At 37.7% G+C, this 24,889-nt stretch overlaps 1 protein-coding gene across 3 annotated transcripts in view; it reads right to left on the reverse strand.

Moving 5' to 3' along the window:
* Positions 1 to 5,078: 5,078 nt before the first annotated feature.
* ACSL4 (acyl-CoA synthetase long chain family member 4) overlaps positions 5,079 to 24,889 on the reverse strand; it is a 77,591-nt gene continuing 57,780 nt past the window's right edge. For all 3 annotated transcript variants that reach the window (XM_070366143.1, XM_005905770.3, XM_070366142.1), the window contains exons 10-16: positions 24,481 to 24,620; positions 23,316 to 23,488; positions 21,407 to 21,481; positions 18,770 to 18,961; positions 17,071 to 17,185; positions 14,598 to 14,755; positions 5,079 to 8,084 (exon numbers count right to left, since the gene is read on the reverse strand). In XM_070366143.1, coding sequence (XP_070222244.1) covers positions 7,927 to 8,084; positions 14,598 to 14,755; positions 17,071 to 17,185; positions 18,770 to 18,961; positions 21,407 to 21,481; positions 23,316 to 23,488; positions 24,481 to 24,620 — 1,011 coding nt within the window. In that variant the 3' untranslated portion in view covers positions 5,079 to 7,926. The remainder of the gene's footprint in view (positions 8,085 to 14,597; positions 14,756 to 17,070; positions 17,186 to 18,769; positions 18,962 to 21,406; positions 21,482 to 23,315; positions 23,489 to 24,480; positions 24,621 to 24,889) is intronic.

Raw genomic sequence — 24,889 nt, forward strand, 5'->3', positions numbered from 1 at the left:
GTCCACATCCTTTCCTTCCCTTGGACTCCCTGAGAAAAGTTAATTCTCTCACCATCATGAATCCTAATGGCCAATGAAATGAAGATTTGGGTGAGAAATGATGTGATCTTGAGGAAGGCTGGGGTTCAAATGTGACAAATTTTAACTCCTCTCTTTGCATTGCCTGCTCAAATAGTTCATGATTCAGTCACTAGACAAGGAGGCTTCCTGATTTCCCTTTCTGGCCCCGTCTCTCCCCCATTCTTTTAAACAAATTTTTTAGAATATTTATTTTATTTATTTGACTGTGCCAGGTCTTAGTTGCCACACACGGGATCTTTAGTTGCAGCACAGGAACTGTTAGTTGTGGTATGTGGGATCTAGTTCTCTGACCAGGGATCAAACCTGGGCCCCCTACACTGGGAGCACAGAGACTTAGCCACTAGAGCACTAGGGAAGTTCCTCCCCCCATTCTTGGGGAGCTACATTGCTACTTTCCTATGTTGATGAGTACAATTCACCATCCCAAATTGAAATTGGGCATTGGAGTGCCCCATCCTAAGGAATGTCAAAGATACAGCTAAGGTAGAGCTGCTGGCCATAAAGAAAATATGTGCGGACATGTCTGTAATACATATGTATGTATACATATACATATATCTGACTCTAAGCTTCTTATAATTCCATGAGCTAGCAAAAAGCTGGCCACAAGAAGAAATACCTGACTTCAAAAGAATCATTTTCATAATTCTGCTTCAAAAAGTCTCTCTGGAGAGACACATGGATAGGTCAACATATTCTCTCTTCTTTTCTCTTTTTCCCTGTCCCTAGGAGTCTCTTGGCTCTTATTATTGTTGTTGTTGTTGTTGATTTCTCACAGCCCCAAGGCAAAAATATGAATTAGATAAAGTTGATGGTTAGCACTTCCAAGTGGTCCCACCACTAAAGCCCTTTTCTGATTCTTGTTACCCTTAGAGTGTCTTCCAAGAAACTGATTCAAGATTTCATTCTCTCAGAATCTCTCACGTTTTCAGGTGTCAAAGGAAATAGATAATCTGTCCTACAAAAGAAAAATCAATCCCATATCAACAGTAGAGGGTTAGGGGAGCCAACAGTTAACCGGGAGCCTCCTATCTTGGTAAGCTGTGAAGACTGCCCTCTCTTCTGTGAATTATTTTGTATAATAGTTTAATCTAAGGACAGGTGTTAAAGGAACTTACAGATCTAGGGAAAAGGTCACTGTTGACCAATGAGAGAGGATGAGGCATGGATACTGTTTTTTGTTTGTTTGGGTTTTGGTTGTTGTTATTGCTGTTAAACTTCCCATGTGATTCCTAAGTGAAGGCAGGATGAAGAACAACTTGGAGGGATGAGCTTGGCAGATTGGAAAACACAGACATGAAAGAGAATGGAAGGTTTCTGTTGTGGAGATATGGTAAGACAAGTAAAGAGAGAGCTTCTGATTCAGGGACTTGAATACCAAGACATTGTGATTTGAATAAAAACAGCATCAACAAGGTGGTATTTTAAGAAGGTTAGTCTGGCAGAGCTCTGTACAAGATGGAGTATACTGAGTATACTGGCTGTGATGGAAAGAAAAGACTTGCCAAGAAACTAGTTGGGAGGTTAGTATAGCTGTTTTGGTGACTCAGACGGTATAGAATCTGCCTGCAATGTAGGATACTCAGGCTCAATCCCTGGGTTGGGAAGATCCCCTAGAGAAGGGAATGGCTACCCACTCTGGTATTCTTGCTCGGAGAATCCCATGGACAGAGGAGCCTGGCAGGCTACAGTCCATAGGGTAGCAAACAGTCAGAGAAGACTGAGTGACTAAGCACTCAGGCATGCATAGCTGATTTAGGTGAAAAGTAGTGAAGGTCTGATCTACGGTAGTAATTGCGGGAAGAGAGTAGGAAATGAACTTCAGGTACATGAGGTCAAGTCTCCCCAAACTAAGCCCAACTGAGACCGAAAGCAGATGCAAACAGTGAAATATACTGACATACTCCAGGTATTTTAAGTTCACCCAAGTTGTCTGTGCCCCTTATTTCACAGCTGCCTAGGTCTGCTTCCTCCTATTCAAGCTCACAAAGATGTTACTCATCAGATGAGCCTTTCAGGTTCTCCCACACCCTTAATTAAACACATTTGTTCCCAAAATTGATCAGTTTGAGATCAATCTGATATTCTGTCCAGTATATGCTGGACAGAATATGAGCCTAATTGGTTCATCCTCTTCTTCAACACACCCAAATACACCCAACCTTCAACTTCTCCTATCAGTCTTGCCTCCTCAGGCCAGACATGTCTGATCCTACTTAGGATGCTTGTGTAAACAAGATATAGGGCATTTTCAAGATGCCAGGAGATTCCCTCATGCCCCTTTCTAGGCAACACCACCACTTTCTTCAGGGAAAACCATTATTCTGGGTTCCATCACTGTTGTGGCCATGCTTCATATAAACTTCATATAAATAGAATCGTAACGTACTGTGAATAGCTTCTTTCGTACAGCATAACTATCTGTGAATATAATTTATCCATATCTTTGCATGTAGCAGTTTATTCTTTTTACTTGCTATGTAGCATTTCCTTGTATGAATATACCACAATTTATCTATTCTCCTGTTGATAGCCATTATAGTTGTTTCCGATTTGTGGGTCATTATGAACAGTGCTGACATGGGGTTTCCCAAATGGTCCAGCCAAATCACCTTACAGCAAAGCTTTTTTAACAAACTCCACCCACGTTGTTCTGGGTAATTTTCTTGAATACTTGAAATCCCCCCCACTTTTTTTGGTTCTCTCTCTCTCAAAGTTCTGTTGTTCAAATGATGAATCACCTGGACTGACTCTTTAATACCCTTACCTTTTTGTTCCCATTTTTCACCTTTAAAAAATACTTTGTTTGGAATTAGGTAGTAGTGATAGTGGCACAACACTGTTGTGAATATACCACCACCTAATTGCACGCTCAAAAATGCTTAAAGCAACATTTCGTTATATATATTTTACCACAATATTTGGGTCCCTCCAAAAATTCTACTTTCTGAGAAATTGCCTCTACCAGTTCTTTCAATTTTTCATTTTAGCCATCATATTTATAATAAGAGCTGGGCTTTGTTTTCTATACATTAGTTTTGCTGCAGCTCTCTGCTCTTATTTAATGGGAGTTTTCAAGTGTTTTGTGAACATTTTTTTATCTTACAGAACCAATTTACTCCAATTTGCTCTTTTCTCTAGTCTTCAAAGGTAATCCTTGCTTTCTCATCTAAGAAGAAAATACTAGCACTGACTGGGAGGTCTAACAGTGTGGTTGTCTCTGAGATAGAGGAGGTGGGAGGATGAGGGCAAGGGATAGCTTTCTTTCATGGACTTCATATGATAGCTGACTTTCAACCTGTGCTTTCCAAAGAGTGGCTTGCAGACTCTCTAGAGCTGTGCTATCCAACATGGAAATGAAAAACTCAGTTCCTCAGTCACACTAACCACATCTCCAATGCTTGATGGCCACACGTGATTAGTGGTACTATAATGGATAGGACAGATACAAAACATTTCCAAACTCACAGAGTCCCATCGGACAGCACTATCTTGTGGGGTCATGAAATCAGTATAGAGGGTGACAACCAGCATTTAAATAAATGAAATAGAGTCACTGGTCATCTCATTATTATTGTTTTTTCCACATAAACATTGTCATAAAATATTGTTTCATATACACAGAAGCAGGGGCTTCCCAGGTGGCTCAGTATAAAGAAACGGTCTGCCAAGGCAGGAGATGCAAGTTTGATCGCTGGGTGGGGAAGATCCCCTGGAGAAGGAAATGGTGACCCACTCCAGTATTCTTGCCTGAAAAGTCCTATGGATAGAGAAGCCTGGTGGGCTACAGTCCGTGGGATCACAGAGCCAGACACAACCGAGGGACTGAGCACGAGCAGGATACACATAAGTGTATGGTCACAGCATCGTGGATCATGTTTAAAAAAAATTGAAAGCACTGTTGAATTGTGTGTGTGCACAGCCCTGCTTTTTAAAAAGAGAACATGGGAGTGACAGAAACTCTTGGTACCTAGTAGCATGGCATCATCTACAGCCTCATATCCCTATAGGAAACTTGGGACCGAGGGAATCTTAAAAAAAAAAAAACAAAAAATCACCTTGGGATAGCAAAATCACAATAAGAAAGCTAGATGTGATGGGACTTAGGGTCAATTACACTCCTTATTTCTTCTGTCATTCATCTTTCTCTATTTACAAAGGGCTTTTTTTTTTAAGTCCAGTCTTCCCCCTTTCTTTCTTTGATATAGGAAAAAGAAACTAAAGCTAAGGGGAGTGTTATGAGATTTGTCCATGGCTACAAAACTAGCAACAGAGTGAGCCCAGGTCTCCTCACCTCTAAATCCAGAACTCTTTCTACCAAGCCTTCAAGGACTAGTAGTCCTTTGAGTCCCTGAGTGTGCCAGCCAATATGTTAAATAACCTGACTGATGAATGTTGCCTGGATACAACAATGATGATGATAACAGCTAACATATGTTTTTGTTGGTGCTGGTAACATATGCTTACTATGTTTTAAACAGTTTAACTCATTTTACCCTCACAACCATCCTATTATCAAACAACCTCATTTCTCAGGAAGGAGAAATGCAGTGGAGAGATGTTAACGAACTTGCCCAGTCACACACCTAGTGAGTGGCAAAGCCAGGAAACAGACTCAGGCAATGGTTCCCAGTCTCTAATACCATTTTATATACACCCTTGTATAACTCAGGTAAATTAATTTCTCCCTAAATTTTAATTAGCCTGAAGGTAACAATTATTTATTAGCACATGCTAACAATCCACACAACATGAATATGTTTTGTCCCACAGTATCCAGTGCTACAAAGGAATTTTACTCTATTAACCGTACGAAAGTAACAGCTTTGGGTTCAATCCTCCAAACTAATGGATGTGATTTCTACAAACCAGGTTATCTGCTAATGCAATTCTATAAACCTAGAGATGAGTACTTTTGAAATATGTATTTAAAGGTTTGGTTAATATTCCTCAAATTTGTAGATTTTATCCTGGCACATAATTAAGCACGAATTGGCTTGATAACATGGGTGGATTTATTTCTTAAGATTCGAGTGCAAACTTAAAAATCAGAACAAAGCTTTTCATCAAGGAAAACACAAAAATCTAAGTAACAATCCTGCAATCGTGCAATTTAACAGAAAATACAAATATGAATACATTCTAATTTGTAACTACATTTGAAAATTAAAATATTTCTCTCCAAATCCCAAATACCCCACAATCTTTAATCTGTTTTCATCTTGCTATTCCAGAAACATCTGTAACGTGCCATCAGGAAAATATAGGCAAAGATTATTAGTCAATCTTTATGACCACAGAAACATCATTCTTAACTTCTGACTTTTTTAATCATCCATCTGTATCTCAGTTCCAAAAAGTGATACAATTATACCTCCACTCCAGAAAAAAAAAAAAAGAATCAATACAAATATCAAGGAGGCAAGATACTTTCACATAATTAAAGCAAAAGTCACAGGTGTTTGACTTAGAAATGTACATACTTGTAAGAAATTTTGGAAGCAAGATACTTTCATGTAATTAAAGCAAAAGTCACAGGTGTTCGTCTTAGAAATGTACATACTTGTAGGAAATTTTTTAAGTACAATTTTATTTGATGGCTGACATGTAATAATAACAGTGAACGATTTAAACCGGTATAAAAATGTAGGATCAAAATCTTTAGGCTCAAATACTTGAAAAGTCACTATGAATATGGAAAGATCTGTTTACATAAACAAGTGTATTTTTTGATGAAAAATCGGGGGGTAGTGGCATCTCCCTGGTCCCTTAACAATATTTGGATTTTCACAAAGAATTAGCAGCACCCATCCTTAAGTGTTAATTACATGTTTCTAAAGGACCCATACAACAGATTAGTTGGCAGTGTTCTAGCTTTTGGGAGATGGGAGTGGGTGGGGGTGCAAATATCTGAGTATGTATGCATGCACTCACACATTTAAAATCACCATTCCAAAAGGGGGGGTCACATACTGAAAAAGTCTAAGTACATCATCCTTAGAGGGTCAACAGTGGGCCAGGAACAGCAGAAGCTGAATAGTAGTCTACTTGGTAAGAATGGTTTTTCACACTTCAAAGGCAATTTGGGAAGAATGAGAATACTCACATACACGTAACTTCAGGGGGCCTTGCTTCAAATTTTACATTGCAGACACTGAACATTCTTTACAAAAACCTTCATTCTTGCTTATAATAACACCAGATGATTTTTCCTTTTTACCACCATATACATAACATTTAAATATTTTCTTTATAAATATTCTAGAGCAAAAAGAATGTGTTTTGTTGCAGTGGTGGCCCACAACTGTACAAAGCAATATAAGCAACATATATATATATAGGTGTATATATATATATGTATATATATAAAATGATTAAGAAAAAGTGCAAAGAATAACAGTATTAAGAAGTTTTGTGGTTTTGTTTTTTTTAACAATAACTATGTTCAAGTGTGACTATATTTCAGGGATATATAATCCCAGATTTCAATTAAAGATTCAAAAAGAAGCCCACACACAAAGTCACTGCACAAATATCAGTCCCTTATTGAGTAACTTCCCTTCTCCCAAATCCAGCATTTCCAGTTTCTAAACTCTTCTTACAAACAGGAAAAAAAGTAGTAACAGTGTGTTCTTCCCTTTAACTTCCCCAAATTCATCCAAGTTAATTAATCATTCATAGATTCAAACAAGATAGCAGGGAATTCATTTATCATAATTCGCTTTGCTAAAATTAAAGCAAAATGAAATACTTTTAGAAATACCAATTGATCAAGAATCAAATCAGCAACAGCAAACAGACCTTAAATTATAAGTGTGATTTAATACAATTTAAAATCAATCCCTGTTATTAAAGATAAATTCAGAATCTAAATCCTTTCCCAGGTTCAATGCTATGCAAGGGTCAGGATTCGAAATACTCAGGATTTCATCACCTTTTCTAACAGAGAAAATGCTCCCACTAAAATTTGATTAAATTTCTATCATTTTAACTCTTGGTTTCAGTCTTATTTTGAACAAACAGAGAAAGGAAATTTTCAGCATTTTGAAGATGTACTTTTATACTTAAGCCATTCAAATAATTACAGCTACTGATTTTCCATCTCCAAGTTTCAAATAACAGTTCAATTTCCCTTTAAATGTATTACTAGATATTTTTGGTGCATTTATATGTTTTTTATTCTAACTTCAGGCACTGTAATTATTCACAATATTATAATGATTCTACATCTAACCTACACAACAATTGTGAATCCTAAAATGGTTTCCGATGTTTTTATTTGATTCTGTATATTACATTACAAATCAAGACAAATGGTTGGAAGAGAATTTTAAAGCCCTGGAGCACTTCTGCTTTGAGTAGTGTTAATACATTTTTTTGGTCATGCTTAATATTTAAGCATCTTTTGAACTAGGAAGACAGTAGATGTTGGAAGTTGCAAATTTCCTCAAACTACATTCTACTCCAGCTCTAATTTATTTTGTTCAACATTAATTTTTTTTCTTTAATGAAACATGTATCAGTTCAGTTCAGTCGCTCAGTCGTGTCCGACTCTTTGCGACCCCATGAAGTATAATCTTAGGCTAATTTTTAAAAACAGAAGTTTTGTTCTAAAATTAATAACACAATTACAGGGAAATAACTTTTCAATTTCAGCTTCACTAGAACATGGAAACTAGTTAAAGTGGACTTAATCACTTTTGGTTTTGATTTTTTGTTACTATGTCTTTAAAACGATACACTTTACATTCTAACAGACAGTTCAACAATGCGAGGCTTAAAACTCTAGAACCAAAAAAAACACCAAGCCACCTTCAGCACAACTGTAAATACAAGATCAGCATTTTATTTGCCCCCATACATTCGCTCAATGTCTTTGAGGTAATGGTTCTTCAGTTCCTTCCTTTTCAGTTTGAAAGCATCAGTGACCAAACCAGTTTCAGGGGTCCAGGGCTCTGGGCTTAATCGAACCTTGATTGGGATTTCAAATCGCTCCAGTTTCACTGAAATGAGAAGTGTGGGGGCAGGGAGAGGAACAGGGGAGAGAGGGAAGAAAGGAGGGGGAAGAGCAAGAGCGAGAAACAATTAATAAAACATGAATTTTGCAGGATTTAGATGATGCAGGTGATGAGATAAACTTACTTAGTGGTATGTTATAGTTAATTAATAATACCACCACCTTATAATTTCATTTTACACTTCTCAAAGTACACATCAATTGTTTCAGTTGGATGGTTTTGGTCTATGCAGTTTTTTTTCCCTAATATATATGTCCCCAGGTGGTGCAGTGGTAAAGAATCTGTCTGCCAATGCAGGAGATGCAGGTTCTATCCCTGGCTCAGGAAGATTCCCCAGAGAGGGGCATGGCGACCCATTCCAGTATTCTTTCTTGGAGAATCCCATGGACAGAGGAGCCTGGCGGCTATAGTCGACGGGGTTGCAGAGTCGGACATGACTGAGTACACACACACACACACACACACACATATATATATATGTGTAGACACCCTCCTATATAGAGTCTATCTGCTGCCCCCTCTGCCTGGAATGGCATTCCCTATTGTAGCTGCACAGCTCACTTCCTTACTTTATCCAAGTGTCTGTTCAAATGCCACCTCCTCAGAGAGGACTTCCCTGACCACTCCTAACAAAACAGAAGTCCCTTTGTCTCTCTGTATCCCCTTATGCTATCTTTTCTTCAAAATACTTATCACCACCCCATACATTGTATATGTGTCTCACTTATTAAAATGTAAGCTTCATGAAAGCAGGGGCTTTGTTCTATTCGCTGCCATTCACAGGCTACATTGAGCCCTCAAGAAGCACATACATATTTATTCACTCATTCCACAGAAAATTAGCCTCTAGATAACTGTTTTTCAGAAACTTTATTATAATTCAAATAATCAAAAGGGGGTTGTGAATTTCATACTTTTAAATGATACAAGAACTGATGTAGCACATAATGGGTTTGAGTTAGACAACACTTATTGAAAGAAATATAAGAAAATGGTGAAAATAAAGAGAAGCGATCAATATAGTACTCAGTGATTTTAAATCTCAATAAGTTATAGTCAGTGAAGTTACTTATTATTAATACAACGTCTTCTTTAAGATTCTGAAGGCCCACTACTAACAATAATGTTAATCTACAGATGAGCTTTATTTTATACACTATTATTTAAAACAGCAGTTTTGAAGACACAAACATCCGCATGCTTTAAAACTACTACTAAACAGCCTTAGGTAACTTTAGGGATAACTTGGTTTTAGTGATAGGCACAAAGAACTCAAATTCAATGAAGCTTTTGTTCTAAGGCTAGTCTAAGTTTTATGAAAACTTGGTTGAATTAGTGAGTTTCTCGTTAAAATAAGAGAAAAATATAAAGCTGGGTATGAAAAGTAATCTTTTGACCTACTTAAAACCAACTTCCTAAAAGTGATGCCTAAAAAGGTAAATAAAAGGATATGAAACTTGTTTCCCTGGTTGCTAAGATGGTAAAGAATCCACCTGCAATGCAGGAGATCCAGGTTTGATCCCTGGGTCAGGAAGATCCCCTGGAGGAGGGCATGGCAACACTCTCCAGTATTCTTGCCTTGAGAATTCCATGGACAGAGGAGCCTGGCAGGCTACAGTCTATGGGGTTGCAAAGAGTAGGACATGGCTGAGCGACTAACACTGTCAAAACTTGTTCAAATTAACCGTATTTACTCCGATGATACATTACAGCTCAGTTACACAGAGGTCCCTGAAATAAAGCCAAAGTTGAAGGGAATAACTCAAGTATTGATCAGGCTCCAAAACCTTTTATTTTGTATTACTTTCCCTACTTACCTAGGTCCTATTCCAGAAACACTGACAACAATGAGACAAAACAGGCATATTATTTCAATTGCACACAAGCAAATAAAGCATATATATTTTTAAAATGCTGCATCAGAGGTTTCCCAGTTTCGGAAATGCCTAAACATTATCTAGTACCACAAGTTATAGAGAACAATAGGCAATCACACAGTTTCCTATAAAAAGGAAAAATTGCCAATAAGTGAAAAAGATTAGGGGGAAGAAAAAAAGACAATTGTAATCATGGCATTTTATCAGAATCACCTCGGACATTATGAAATGTGACCTGCAGGTGGCAGCAAATGTCAGGGTTTTTAGCCAGTGATAATTGTCAAATCACCCCAAAACAATTATTTTGTATTCTTATCAATACCTTGCACTTTTATTTAAAACATGAAGAGGCCTGCTGTGAACAATGCATGATTTCAGGCAGATTTAGCTGAGATCAGTCATAACTATTTTATACTTTTTGCCTTAGTCTCTGAAATTAGGGCTTCTTTGGTGGCTCAAAAGTTAAAGAATGGGAGACCCAGGTTCTATCCCTGGGTTGGGAAGATCCCCTGGAGAAGGGAATGGTTACCCACTCCAGTATTCTTGCCTGGAGAATCCCATGGACAGAGGAGCCTGGTGGGCTACAGTCCATGGGGCCACAAAGAATCAGACACAACTGAGTGACTAACACTTTCACTTTCTGAAATTATAATCTGAAGCAAAAGATTAGTAAAATAAATCTTTTGCAGCACAGACAAGCTCATGAATTATACAGACTTAACTCATGATTACTGTTCATTAACCAAATCATGAACTGTTCAGTTTCATGCCCATTCCAAACACAGGAAAGTTATGTAGATGTATTAAGTCCTAGAATTTTATTCCATTTTCCAGCCTGAAAAACTTCCGCCATTATTGCTTTCACACAGTTAAATATTCAATGATGAATTATTCAAATCACATTCCAGTCCATTAGTACTTTGAGAGTGACTAACAGCCTATTGACTGAAATTGTTTTTAAAATACTATATTTAAAGAAAAAAATGAGGATTTGTGTCAAAGAAAATTCTGGAAGCCTGGTGATATTAACATAAAAAGTGTGATATGTCAATAATACTATAACAAAACCAACTTTAAGAAAAAATTAAGCCACTGTCTTTATGATTATAAAGTAACATACTTTTTAGATTATGTTAATAACTGTTATCCAAAACTTACAGTGACCAGGGTTAACTAGAAGAATGTTCTTCTTGGGGGAAATAGTTTTTTAACTTCAACTTGCTAACAAATGTTGCAAACTATTTAAACCAAAGTGGAACTCAAGTAGGTAATCTATAAAAATAATAGTACCCTAGTTAGGGCAATAGGTGTGCTCATGTATCTCTAACAGGAGTATAAACTAGTCCAATTTTTCTAGGGGAAGAGGGAGTTATTTGGCAATATAAGGCATGCGTGCTAAGTTGCTTCTGACTCTGTGCGATCCTATGGAGTACAGCCTGCCAGGCTCCTCTGTCCATGGGGTTCTCCAGGCAAGAATACTGGAGTGGATTGTCATGCCCTGCTCCAGGGAATCTTCCCGACCAAGGGACAGAACCTTCGTCTCATGTCTCCTGCACTGACAGGCAGACTCTTTACCACTAGCACCACCTGGGAAGTCTAAGGTAAACCATAAGCCTTTAAAATATACATTTTCCCTAACTCAGAAATTTCATTTCTGGGGCTTCCCTGGTAGCTCAGTGGTAAAGAATCCACCTGGCAATGCAGGAGACACAAGCTCACTCCCTGGTCTGGGAAGATCCCACATGCCTCAGAGCAACTAAGCAGTGTGTCACAACTATTGAGCCTGTGCTCTAGAGACCAGGGACTGCAACTACTGAAGCCCATGTGCCGAGAGCCTGTGCACTGCAACAAGAGAAGCCACTGCAATGAGAAGACCCCACTCGCTGTAACCAGAAAAAGCCCACACACAGAAATAAAGACCCAGCACAGCCAAAACTAAATAAATAAAATTATTTTTAAAAAAGAAATTCAATGGCTAAGGATTCACACTAATAAAATAATTACATAAGGAAAATTGACTGGAGGCAACAACAGGTGGGGGTCTATTTGTTTAACAGTAGAGGGAAAGTCTAACAAGTAGACACTCCTATCAGTTCAGTTCAGTTCAGTCGCTCAGTCGTGTCCGACTCTTTGTGACCCCATGAATCGCAGCACGCCAGGCCTCCCTGTACTGGAATACTATTTAGCTAAAAAAAAAAGGTAGTGCAATTCTATATCTACTGACTTAGAAGAAAGTAGATGACATTGATACATTAAGTATATATACCAGAAAGTAATGTCACCACCCAAAGGTAACTAATATCAAGTGATTTTTGCTTCCTCCTTTAAATTTTCTGTATTGTCCAGTAGTTTAGAATGAATATAGGTAACCTATCCTCAGAAAAATGATATTTTCATTTTTTGGAGGGAAGCCAACAGGTTAAACTAGCATACAGTTAAGCATAAATTAAGCATACAGAGTATACAGTTTATACAGGTCCCCCTGGAAAATAAGCAGTTTGAAAATAATTTTTTATATTAAAAAGGTATTAACCTCACAGACAAAAAACAGGAACATGAGAAAGAGAACAGTGGGTGAGAGGACTCAATAAAATCTTAGAAGACCAAAAGCAAACGGGCTAAAAAGCTGCTGCTGCTGCTGCTGCTGCGTCGCTTCAGTCGTGTCCGACTCTGTGCGACCCCAGAGACGGCGGCCCACCAGGCTTCCCCGTCCCTGGGATTCTCCAGGCAAGAACACTGGAGTGGGTTGCCATTTCCTTCTCCAATGCATGAAAGTGAAAAGTGAAAGTGAAGTCATTCCGTCGTGTCTGACTCTTAGCAACCCCATAGTCTGCAGCCTACCAGGCTCCTCCGTCCATGGGATTTTCCAGGCAAGAGTACTGGAGTGGGGTGCCATTGCCTTCTCCGGCTAAAAAGCTAACTGCTGACATTGAAGGACACTGACAGAGGCAAACCGACTTCCCGAGCCCATAGACAGAAGCTACAGGGGCCAAAGAAAGGGAAGAGAGGCACACTGCAAACAGGAGGGCTGACCCCCGCCTCTTCAGAGGACAGTTCTCTCTTACTCTGCTTGTCCCCAACCAGGCTGGAGATAGGTGTGCATGTGTGCTAAGTTGCTTCAGTCATGTCCAATTCTTTGTGACCCTATGGATTGTAGCCCGCCAGGCTCCTCTGTCCATGGGATTCTCCAGGCAAGAATATAGGAGGGGGTTGCCATGCCTTCCTCCATGGGATCTTCCCAACCCATGGATCAAACCTGCATTTCTTAAGTCTCCTGCATTGGCAAATGGGTTATTTATCACTAATGCCACCTGGGAAGCCCCAACTGAACTGGAGACTCTGGACTCAAGGACACCAGGTACAAGAGAGTGAGGGAATAAAGCTGAAAACCTAAGAATTCAGTGAGGAGAAGATCTACATACCCCAACCCCAGCCCCGAGTCCCTTTTGTGGCTGCCAGAATACTGACACTCAGGTTAATATCACTCCAGGGAAGAGAGTGGAGAAGTCTTCTTTGCAGCAACAGTATTACCCAAGATATTAACATTTGAGTAACTTTTCAGTGAAGCCCAGTAAGTTTTCCAAATAGCTTTTTAGTACCTTGTTCTCAAATATGAATGGACAAAGGTCAGCAGATGTATGTGAGGCTAACCAAAGCAAGCAGAAAGTGGAACTTGGAGGAAATAGAAACACTAACAGAAGAAGAAAACTTCATAGAAGTTATCCTCAGAGGATGACTGCATCCCTGAAAGAGCAACTGGATGCTACTAAAAGGACACTGAGAAAGCAGGAAAGAGCTCTTGAAAATCTAAATTCTGATATTAGAAGCTGGAAATTCAATAGACTGAAGCAATGATAAAGTTGAGGGATCTGCCAGCATATAAAACAAAATGGACAAGACACAATACGAAAGAAAAAATAGATAAGAAAATAAGAGGATGAATGTAGAAGGTCAACAGTCATATAAAAGTAGTCCCAGATAAAAACATGAACCCGAAACTTAAAGGGGAGAAAGACTATGAAAGAAAAGCAAACACACAACAAAAGGTCAATGGATATTTCCCAGAAACAAAGAGCAGAGATCTCTAGATTAAAAGGGCCCACACCAAGTAAGTACACATAATAGTAAATGATAAAAGATTCACACCAGGGCACATGTGAAAGTCGCTCAGTCGTGTCCAACTCTTTGCGACCCCACGGACTATATAGTCCATGGAATTCTCCAGGCCAGAATACTGGAGTGGGTAGCCTTTCTCTTCTTCAAGGGATCTTCCTGACCCAGGAATTGAACTGGGGTCTCCTGCATTGCAGGCAGATTCTTTACCAACCAAGCTATCAGGGAAGCCCAATGAGAACAAAGACAGACCATTCCAAACACAGGCCAGATGACCACTTAGCAGGGATGCTGTGACATGCAATAAAGAACTAGATAGGTTACTTCACCATATAACATTTAAAGATCCTTTCAACAAGAAAATTCATTATATATAATTTAAGAGTTTTTTTAAAAAAAAAGCTTGGATTTTATTGTCAAAACAAATAAACATCTTGAAAAGCCTAATGCATAGGACCTCATTAAATAACTTTTGAGGACTTCAGCAGACAAACAATTTCTTACTTACTGGTATTTGCAGCTTCTCTAATCTCTTTCAGTATTTCAGCTTCCATGGCAGGGTTATTGCAGATATCAACCCAAGTTCCTTCTACCCCTTTCTGTTGTGCCAAAAGTGTCAACTTTTGCTGATTAGGAACCACAAAACTTATCACATAGGACTGGTCACTAAAAATTTAGATAATAAAGCAGAACAGAAATTTTAAAACATAAATTCAACGAAAATAGTACATATAAGTCCAAATATATATTTCTCTTTTTATAAGTTCATTAAGAAGTAATAAAGCCCATAGTATTGCCATAAACACAGACATATAGATAGACCAATGGAATAGAATACAGTCCAGAATAAATCCTTGCATATATGGTTAAATGATCTTCAACAAGAGCACCATGACCACTCAATGGGGAAAGGACAGTCTCTAAAACAAATGGTATTGAAAGAATTGGATAGTCACATATAAAGGAACGAAGCTGGATCTGTATCTTATAGCACATAGGACAATTAAACTCAAAATAGATCAAAGACCCAAACATGTAGGATCTAAAATAATAAAACACCTAGAAGAAAACAAGGGGAAAGATTTATGACATTGGATTTGGCAATGCTTTCTTAGATATGATACCAAAAGCACAGGCAACAAAAGAAAAAATAGATGAAGAGTACAAGAAAAATAAAAAATTTTTTGTGTATCAAAGGTTACAACAGAGTATAAAAAGGCAATCTATGGAACTGGACAAACTATTTGCAAATGATATGTCTGATAAGGGGTTAATATCTAGCATGTATAAAGAATTCATACAGCTCAATAATAAAAAAAAATAATTCTATTAAAAAATGGGCAAAGACCTGAAACCATAAAACTCCTAGAGGAAAACAAAGGTGGAAGCTCTTTGACATAGGTGTGGTAATGACTTTTTAAATTAGACACCAAAAGCAAAGGCAACAAAATAAAAAACAAACAAGTAGGAGCATATAAAATTAAAAAGCTTCTGCACAGCAAAGGAAGCCATCAACGAGATGAAAAGGCCACCTACAAAAATGGGAGAAAAGTATTTGAAAATCATATCTGATACAGGGCTAATATCCAAAATATATAAAGAACTCATATAACTCAACAGCAAAAAATATTCAGTTAAAATAGGTATGGGGATCTGAATAGACATTTCTCCAAAGAAGACATACAGATGGCCAACAGGTACATGAAAAGGTGCTCAATACCAGGGAAATGCAAATCAAAACCATAATAAGATATCACTTCATACCTGTTAAAATGGCTATTATCAAAAAGTCAAGAAATAACAAGTTTGGGGGAGGATGTGAAGAAAAAGGAACACTTGTGCACTGTTGATGGGAATGCAAATTGGTGCAGGCACTATAGAAAACAGTATGGAGGCTCCTCAAAAAATTAAAAATGGAACTATCATATGATCCAGTAATCTAACTTCTTGGTATAAATCCAAAGGAAATGAAAACAGGATATCAAAGAGATAGCTGGTCCATGTTCACAGCTGCATAGTCCATGTAATGGACTGCGTGCATTAGTCTATAATAGTCAAGATACAGAAACAAGTGTCTATCAGTGGATGAACGGATAAAGATGTGGTCTATATGTACAATGGAATACTACTGAGCCATGAGAAAGAAAGAGATTCTGCCATTTGACTGCTCTAGATACCTTGAATAAACAGAATCATATGGTGCTTATCTTTTTGTAACTGGATTATTTCACTTAGAATTTCCCTCAGGGTTCATCTATACGGTAGTATGTATCAGAATTTCCTTCCTTATTAAGGCTGAATAATATTCTAGCCAGTCACAAAAAGACAAGCATTGTATGATTCTATTTATTTAAGGTATCTAGAGTAGTCAAATTCACAGAAACAGAAAGGAGAATGTTGGTGGACAGGGGGTGGGGAGGATGGGGGGAAGGAGGAAATGTGGAGTTGTTTAATGGATATTGAGTTTCATTTTTGCACGATGAGAAGTTCTGGAGATTGGTTGTACAACAATGTAAGTATACTTAACCCTAGTGAACTGTCTTAAGAATGGTTAAGATGGTAAATTTAGGTTTTGTGATTTTTACAATTAAATTTTTTAAAGGGGGTAATAAAGTCCAGAAAAATAAATCATATTAACATACAAAGAAAGAAAATGGTTCAGTCTCTCAGGCTTTTTATTTAGAAAACTTACACTAGTTGTGTTACCTTCCTAGGAAAATTACTTACGCTAAGTTTCAGTTGTTATGGATGTTAAACCAAATAACTGTTGTGGCATAGCAAGATGTTGTAGGTGGTCCATAAATGGTTAAAATGTCTGGGTTATCTCAAATGACCTTTAAGCTGTTGAATTCAAGAACTTTCATAAAATGTATAACATTCCCCAACTCTGAAAGTTTAATGTTTCCCTTATGATTGTATCAATATTTTCCCAATTATCCTGTTACTGTAAGTATATGAAACAAATGCGACTTTAAAATTACCTTTTGGCAAAAGCACAGATGTTATCAATAAGTGGACAGTTCTTCAGTGCAGCTTCTACTTTCCCGAGAGACACATATTCTCCCGCTTGTAACTTCACCAGATCTTTCTTACGGTCTGTAAGTCATGAAGCATGTTAGCTTACCCGCAGTACAGGTATGTACAATTTTGATTTCCTTTCCATCCCACTGCCTTAACCTTTAGTTATAAAGATACTTCTAAAAGCTTGTTATATAGAATGCCTGCTCACACACATCAGTTAAAAAGAAAATGCCTACTTAAAGAAGTACTGGCTAAAATGTTATATCCCACACCAAAAGTTTTTCAATTTTTTATTGTTAAAATGACTGTGCTCTAATAACATGCTGGCACAGGATGGCACAGCGTGGCTAATCATCAGGTTGTCTTATATCCCTACCCATGGGCTGGGAACCCACTCTACATGCCAACAGAGACAACCTTTGATTCTAGCACAATTAAGGATCAAGGCGAAAAAGGCAATGAGGTTGTTACTGGTTCTAAATCAAGCCATGCTTCCAGGAAATTTCCCTGGCAGATCAAACTTCTAGGCGAAGAACCAGCTTTTCTCAGGAAATCTCTAATTCTATTCAGGTCACATACGGGTCCAGAGACAGATTTAAATGGACCACTGGAGATACGACTGAGGAAATTTTATGGCTTTAAAAGGGCCTGAATGAGACCCAACGCTGTGATCGGTATTAGCTAGTCAAATTTTTCACTTTTGCCTGATTAAAGTGAGTAGCGTAAGGGCTATTTTGGAGTAGTTTTGAACTTCAAAGTCTATTCTAGTAGGCTCAATAAAGGCAGTGCCAAGCCAACTGACATTCTCAGAATAGATTAACGTTAAGAACTGAGATGTGTTGGCCAAAAAGTTCGTTCTAAGAGTCTAGGCTAGTTAGAGTCATAATAGTACTGAGCGACTTTCACTTTTCACTTTCATGCATTGGAGAAGGAAATGGCAACCCACTCCAGTGTTCTTGCCTGGAGAGTCCCAGGGACGGGGTAGCCTGGTGGGCTGCCGTCTATGGGGTCGCACAGAGTCGGACACGACTGAAGCGACTTAGCAGCAGCAGCAGCAGCAGGGAAAATAATGTGTCCACAATGCCTCTTGGGTGGGGAGGTAAATGGTGAGGAAGCCCTAGAATAGGGTATGTTGCAGTACATGGTTATATGTAACCAAATGTAGTTGATGAAAAAAGGAAAAAAACCCACAACCAACCAACCAAAAATCCCTCTTCTGAGCAATTTTTGTTTTCTCATCACCAACTGCTATTTTCCTGCTTTTCAACATGGTATTTAAAAAGAAATGGTTGTTTGCTCATAGAGCACCAACAATAATGCACATAATTAAAAAGTCACAAAGAAGGAACACTTTTAGAAACTTCAAATTTATGTCTGCTCACTCTAATGTTGCTTCTACTACCACTTACTAAGGTGAAAGCACTGCCCTGCTCTAAGCATTTTATACAAACTCATTTCATCCTAACAAAACCCCTGCCAGGTCAGTGTTGCTGTCCCTATTTCACAGATGGGGAAGCACAGACATTAATTAAATAACGTGTCTGAAGTTTAAACCAATGGAACCATCATCAAAGTTATTAATGACTTGATCAATATTACCTTTCATAGTTGTTGAAGCTGCAAAAACTACAGAAAAGCACAAAAAGAGAACACACTGACCGATAATCTGTAAACACCCATCGGGATGGAATTCTCCAATATCACCAGTGCAAAACCACCTTTGGCCATTTTCATCCACAGAATAATCCTCAGCCGTTTTCTCCTCATTTTTAAAATATCCCATGGAGATATTCTTTCCACCAATTACGATTTCACCTCTGGGGTTTGGCTTGTCATGAATTGTATAGCCGCCTGGAGGTCATAAAAACTATTTAGTTACTGTTCCAAAGCAAAATTTACTTGCATTAATTCTTAAAGATCCTTTGCTAATATTTTTTGCTGGTCAAATTTTACTTCACTCTACAGGACCATACTAGTTAATATTTACTGAGATTTGTGTGAGGACAGAGGGTGACTGTGACTGCAGAAGTACCAACCCATCTGAAACCTTTCAAGGACCATAAAATTTCACACTCAGAACATCATTAAAGCTTCACAGACATCATTAGGGTTCACAGACATCTACTAAAATAAAATCACCCCAAGTAGGATAATATTTGAAGCTGTTATAAATAAATTATTAATATTTTGATATCAAATGTGTTTCAAATATATTGTTTTAATCAAAGAGAGCAGTTTGAGAGTAAGTGCTCTCAAAGGCAACACCATGAAGTAAGAAAGTGTTAGTCGCTCAGTCATGCCCAACTCTTTGCAACCCCAGGGACTGTAGCCTGCCAGACTCCTCTGTCCATGGAGTTCTCCAGGCAAGAATACTAGAGTGGGTAGCCATTCCCTTCTCCAGGGGATCTTCCTGACCCAGGGATCGAACCTGGGTCTCCTGCAGTGCAGGCAGCCTCTTTATCACCTGAGCCACCAGAGAAGCTATGAAGTGAGAGGGAAACATTATTTTCTTCACTTTGCCTCTGGTCAGTCATGGCTTTAAAAGTGAAAACACCGAAATCATTGACAATGAGTAATGAAACATTTTATTACACTCATTACTTGTTTATTACTGAACAAAGCTTACTCTAAGGAAAATACACAAAAATTCAAATTGATAAACTGAGATGCTGGTTAGATTTTAAGTCATAAAAGAATTAAAAGCAGAGTTCTTTCCAGCTGTTAGCTACTCTTATAAATTTAAAACAATTCAATATTTTAATATGACAAAACTCACTGTATGTAAAGCATGAACATCATTTGTATTATATAAAGCAAAGATTCTTTCATAGCAAGGAAAACTCCAAACATGGACCCACTCCCCACAAAACTGACATTAAAGCCCAGTACCAGAAAAATCAGAAAATAAAAATTAAAGGCAAAATTATTCTTACCAAGTTTTATAATATACCTTGTTTCTCTGATTCCACTGCTTAATAAATAACCCACTGACTACAGCAATTTTGATGCTGATGCCCAATATACATAGACACACAGCCCCTATATTTTTTCAAATTTTCATTCTAAAGCTGCAAAGGCACTACCATGGGAGAATGAAGTCTTATTTCCAAGATGTAAAACACCTGGGGATGAAACTGGCTTTTCAACATGGTATTTAAAAAGAAATGGTTGTTTGCTCATAGAGCACCAAAAATAATGCACATAATTAAAAAGTCACATAGGAAGAACACTTTTAGAAACTTCAAATTTATGTCAGACAAAGCACATTCATTTTCTTGGGTTTGAACAACCTAAGGGATATGTACAACAAGATAACTGGTCCTTTAAAATTTCAGTCTATGACTCCATCCTAAGGTGAATACTCCCTTTTTAAATGTTAAGCTTTGATTTTTTCTTAACAGACAATAATATTGTACTATATCCATCAAACTTGCTTAGAGACTAAAACTTAACTATCCCATCCACTATAAAGAAAAGGCAATTATGTAATGTAATAGAGATGCTGAATGTCGCTACAGCAACAATCATATTACAATATATAAAGGTACCAAAATAACATGTTGTATGTCTTCAATTTACATATTATATACCAAATACAGTAAATTAAAAATAGAAGGAAATCTTAAACTTTTTAATTACTCTTCATTTAGCATGGCTAGGTTGTTAATTATTTTGCAGTTAATGAATATGCTTAATGTTTTTTCACAATTTCATCACAGGAAGATTGCCTTACTTTTGCCTTCAGCTGATTTATAGAAAAGGATTATCACTAATGTCTGTAAAGCACAGGTCTCTAAGTGGTTCACCTTCTACAGTTACTTATAAAAATTAAACTATACAAAGATAGACAGTGGATTCTCAACTATAAAAATGTTTGCTGGGGTCAAGAGCTAAGAAGTTGGGGGAGTGTGTGTGTGATTAGTCACTGTATCCCCTGAAAACCTGGGGTTTCATTTCTCAGCCCAAATCTACTCACTAGCAATCTCGAGATTCAAAGGATAGGATAATATATCCTTCTCTGAACCCAGGGAATGCCCCATTAAGAACGTTTTCCTTTTTACCATCCATCAAGTACTCCCAAGTTCAGAATCTTCATGCCTAGATTCTAGAGATTTTCTTTTTCTATTGGGAACCTAATGATGTTACTGAAGAAAAAGAAAGCGCAAAAAACAAGCAACAGCAAAGGCTCACTTGCTACCATTGACAACCTAACACTTTTAAAAAAATGGAAGTCTAGAGGCTCGTGGTGATTTTCAGCATATCTAGAAACACTAGAGTTTGTCATAAAATGCTTACCTTCCTGCCAGTCTTTTAGCTTAATTTCACAGCAAATAAGAGGGGCCCCAACTCTGCCAGTGGTATAGTCAGTAACTATAAGGGAAAGAGTAACAAGGATATTAATTAGTGCATGACATTTCACTGATGATATTGTCCTTTTGTAGTATGTGATTATTGTGTGCATTAATCAAGTATTTATGGACAACTTATTATGTACCTTAGCATTACATTAAACATTGTGAGAAAAACACATTAAAGGTAAGGAGACCCTGCCCTCACCAAGCTTACAAACAAACTACCTGGAGAGAAAAGCACATTAAATAATTTGGAGCATATTTAAATAGTAAACTGCATGGTTCTGAAGGTGAGCACACTAGCACCTTGGAGGCTAGAAAGATCAACATAAAATGAAATGGCTGGGAAAGAAGAGTTGCACGTGAGAAGATGGCTGGGACCAGACAGCAAAAGGGGCATTCCAAGAGAAGGGAACAGAAAATACAAGACAGAGAAGATTGGCTTGTCTGGAGAAAAGAACCCAGGTGTATACACAGGTGGGAAATAATGATGAATAGGTACAATGGTGCCAGGTTAGAGATGCTTGAAATCTAGGTTCACCAGGTATGAAGCAGTGTTTGATGTGGACATGTCTAACAGAAGAATACAGGATGAAACAGAAGTGATATAATAGAGGCAGACACAGCAGTTGAAAGACTGTTACTTTAGGACATGGTGAAGTAATAAAAGGTGAGATGCCAAAGGTGGCAGCCAGGGGAGGGAGCAATCCAATGAAAAACATGGGGAGATCGAGTGAAATTTAAAGATATTAAAAATAAACAATCCAATGACTTCAAAGCTAATGCCCTGAATGGTTTTATCACTGACTCGATGGACATGAGTTTGGGCAAGCTCCAGGAGTTGGTGATGGACAGGGAAGCCTGGTGTGCTGCAGTCCATGGGGTCGCAAAGAATCGGACACGACTGAGCAACTGAACTGAACTGAATAACACTGTCATACACAATCTTGCAATGGACAGATGGTTTTGGACAATGGCACTGACTTTGGACAGGAGTTTAAAGTGAAAGTGAGATAACAAAAAAGATTGCTCTACTCCATTGTTTCACAACCCAGGGATACTTGGCAACAACTAAAGATATAATTCATTGTCACATCATCTGGCAGCTATGTAGCAGCTAAACATCCTACAATATGCAGGAGCAGTCCCAACAATAAAGAATTATCTGGTTCAAAATCTCAACAGTGCTGAAGTTGAGAAACCCTGCTGTAGGCTGTTGAAAATAACAGAAAAGAAAGCAAACAAGAAGTCAGGATAGGAACACAGGTTCAAGAGGGAGCACAAAAGTATAAAAGCAGAAACTAATACAACATCATAAAGCAACTCTGCTGCTGCTGCTGCTAAGTCACTTCAGTCGTGTCCGACTCTGTGTGACCCCATAGACGGCAGCCCACCAGGCTCCTCTGTCCCTGGGATTCTCCAGGCAAGAACACTGGAGTGGGTTGCCATTTCCTTCTCCAATGCAGCTCTACTCCAATGATAATAAAAAAAGAAAGCTAGGAGAAAAAAAAAGTGATACCTAATCCAAGAGTGCAGTGCTCTGAGGAAGTGATCATTTTAGAGAGAGATTATGAGACCAGGGTAAAAGAACTTTGAGGACTGACAATGTGTCATAAATATTTATGAGGCTGACAAATAAAGGGTACACATGACTCAACTAAAAGTTTCTAAAACTAAAATATGTAGATTTGCACTGAATCCAATATTACTTAAGAGGCATAAAGTCACCACGGTTCCCAATAGCAATTATAATTATATAATTATTTGCCATGTTAAAAATGCTTACGTTCAAACAAAACACTGTAAAGCAACTATACTTCAATAAATTTTAATTAAAAAAAAAACAAACTTACCTTCAGTAACTGTCCCAGCACCACACGTTTCTGTTAATCCATAACCCTGACCAACTGGGCAGCAGAAGCAGACATTCATGAATCGCTGTGTCTGCGGAGACAGGGGTGCTCCACCAGACAGCATCATACGGACATTCCCTCCCAGCAGAGCCTTCACTTTTTTAAACAGTATCCTTGATAAAAAGGGGCAATAAATGATTTTTAAAAATCTTTTATTGGAAGATAATTGCTTTACAATATTGTGCTGGTTTCTGCCATACATCAACATGAATCAGCCACAGGTATACATATGTCCCCTCCCCTTTTAAGCCTCACTCCCATCTCCCATCCCATCCCACCCCTCTAGGTTGTCACAGAGCACTGGGTTGAGCTATCCATGTCACACAGCAAATTCCCACTGGCTATCTGTATTTTAATGTATGAATAGATTATTCTTGGTGACTCACCAAGCGTCATAATTCATAGCCTCTGGAAAAGATGTCTCAACTTTGGTTGAACATCTAAATTTTGGGACCATTGTGATAATGAGAGGCGATCAAAGCAACAACTAGTAACACCTTAAAAAATGCTAGAAAAACTCTGAAAAATGCAAGAAGAAAACTGTACAGTGTTGGGAAACTGCTTTGACACATAGTAAATGAAAGAAAAGGATGACGTCAATGGAAAAAACGTAATCTTTGGAACATTTTGTCATCTATCTTATTTCCCTTCCAATGAAAAATGCTTCCTCATCTTGACTCCCCAGCACTACATTTAAAGTAACCATTATATTCATATGCTTAATATTTTATGAATACAATAAATCAGAAACCTTCACACAAAATAAATATTGAAAATCACTTTTTTAGTTAGATGACTTTTTTCTCAACTATCTTGAGAAAAAGTCTACTCTAGTTTTTCTTCATGAGACCAAATTTTATAATTAAATCTTAAATATGTACACCAATTATTAAAATTTGTTAAACTGCCAAGATTAGAGTTCAAGGTCCTCTGCTTGCTATATAAGCAACAAAGCTTAGAAGTGAATAAGAGAGAAATTCAATGTTATGATCATGGTGGTGATGCTCAAACTAAATTAACTTGTCATTTACTTATTCATCTTCCAGATATTAAAACACAAAAATATTTAAAAGCTCAAACTACAGAGTCTGTGAAATATACTTACAGATTGCAAAGTGGTGCATCATATCCCTTTTTAATCTGTTCCAATTTGTAATCATACCCTATCTTGAACAGAGTTTTCTGAATATAATTCATCTCTTGGACTTTGCTCATAACATTCTTATAAATTCTATCCATGATTTCCTGAAAGGTAAGCAATATATTAAATAATATGAAAAGAACTACATGAACACTGAGATAGCCTTTAGTCGAAAATACTCTATTTACAAAATCTTAATAGTCTTTAACATAATGGAAATATTTACTTTATTAAAGAATTAATTTCACTAACTTGTTTACTATTTCAAAAACACTAAGAGCAAGTAGAGGGGTTTCTTCACTTCTTTACACTAACTTTATCTAAAATTTCTTACAAGAATTCCCTGGAGGTCCAGGGGTTAGGACTCAATGCT

Source organism: Bos mutus, chromosome X (assembly GCF_027580195.1).
Source record: "Bos mutus isolate GX-2022 chromosome X, NWIPB_WYAK_1.1, whole genome shotgun sequence".
NCBI lineage: Eukaryota > Metazoa > Chordata > Mammalia > Artiodactyla > Bovidae > Bos > Bos mutus.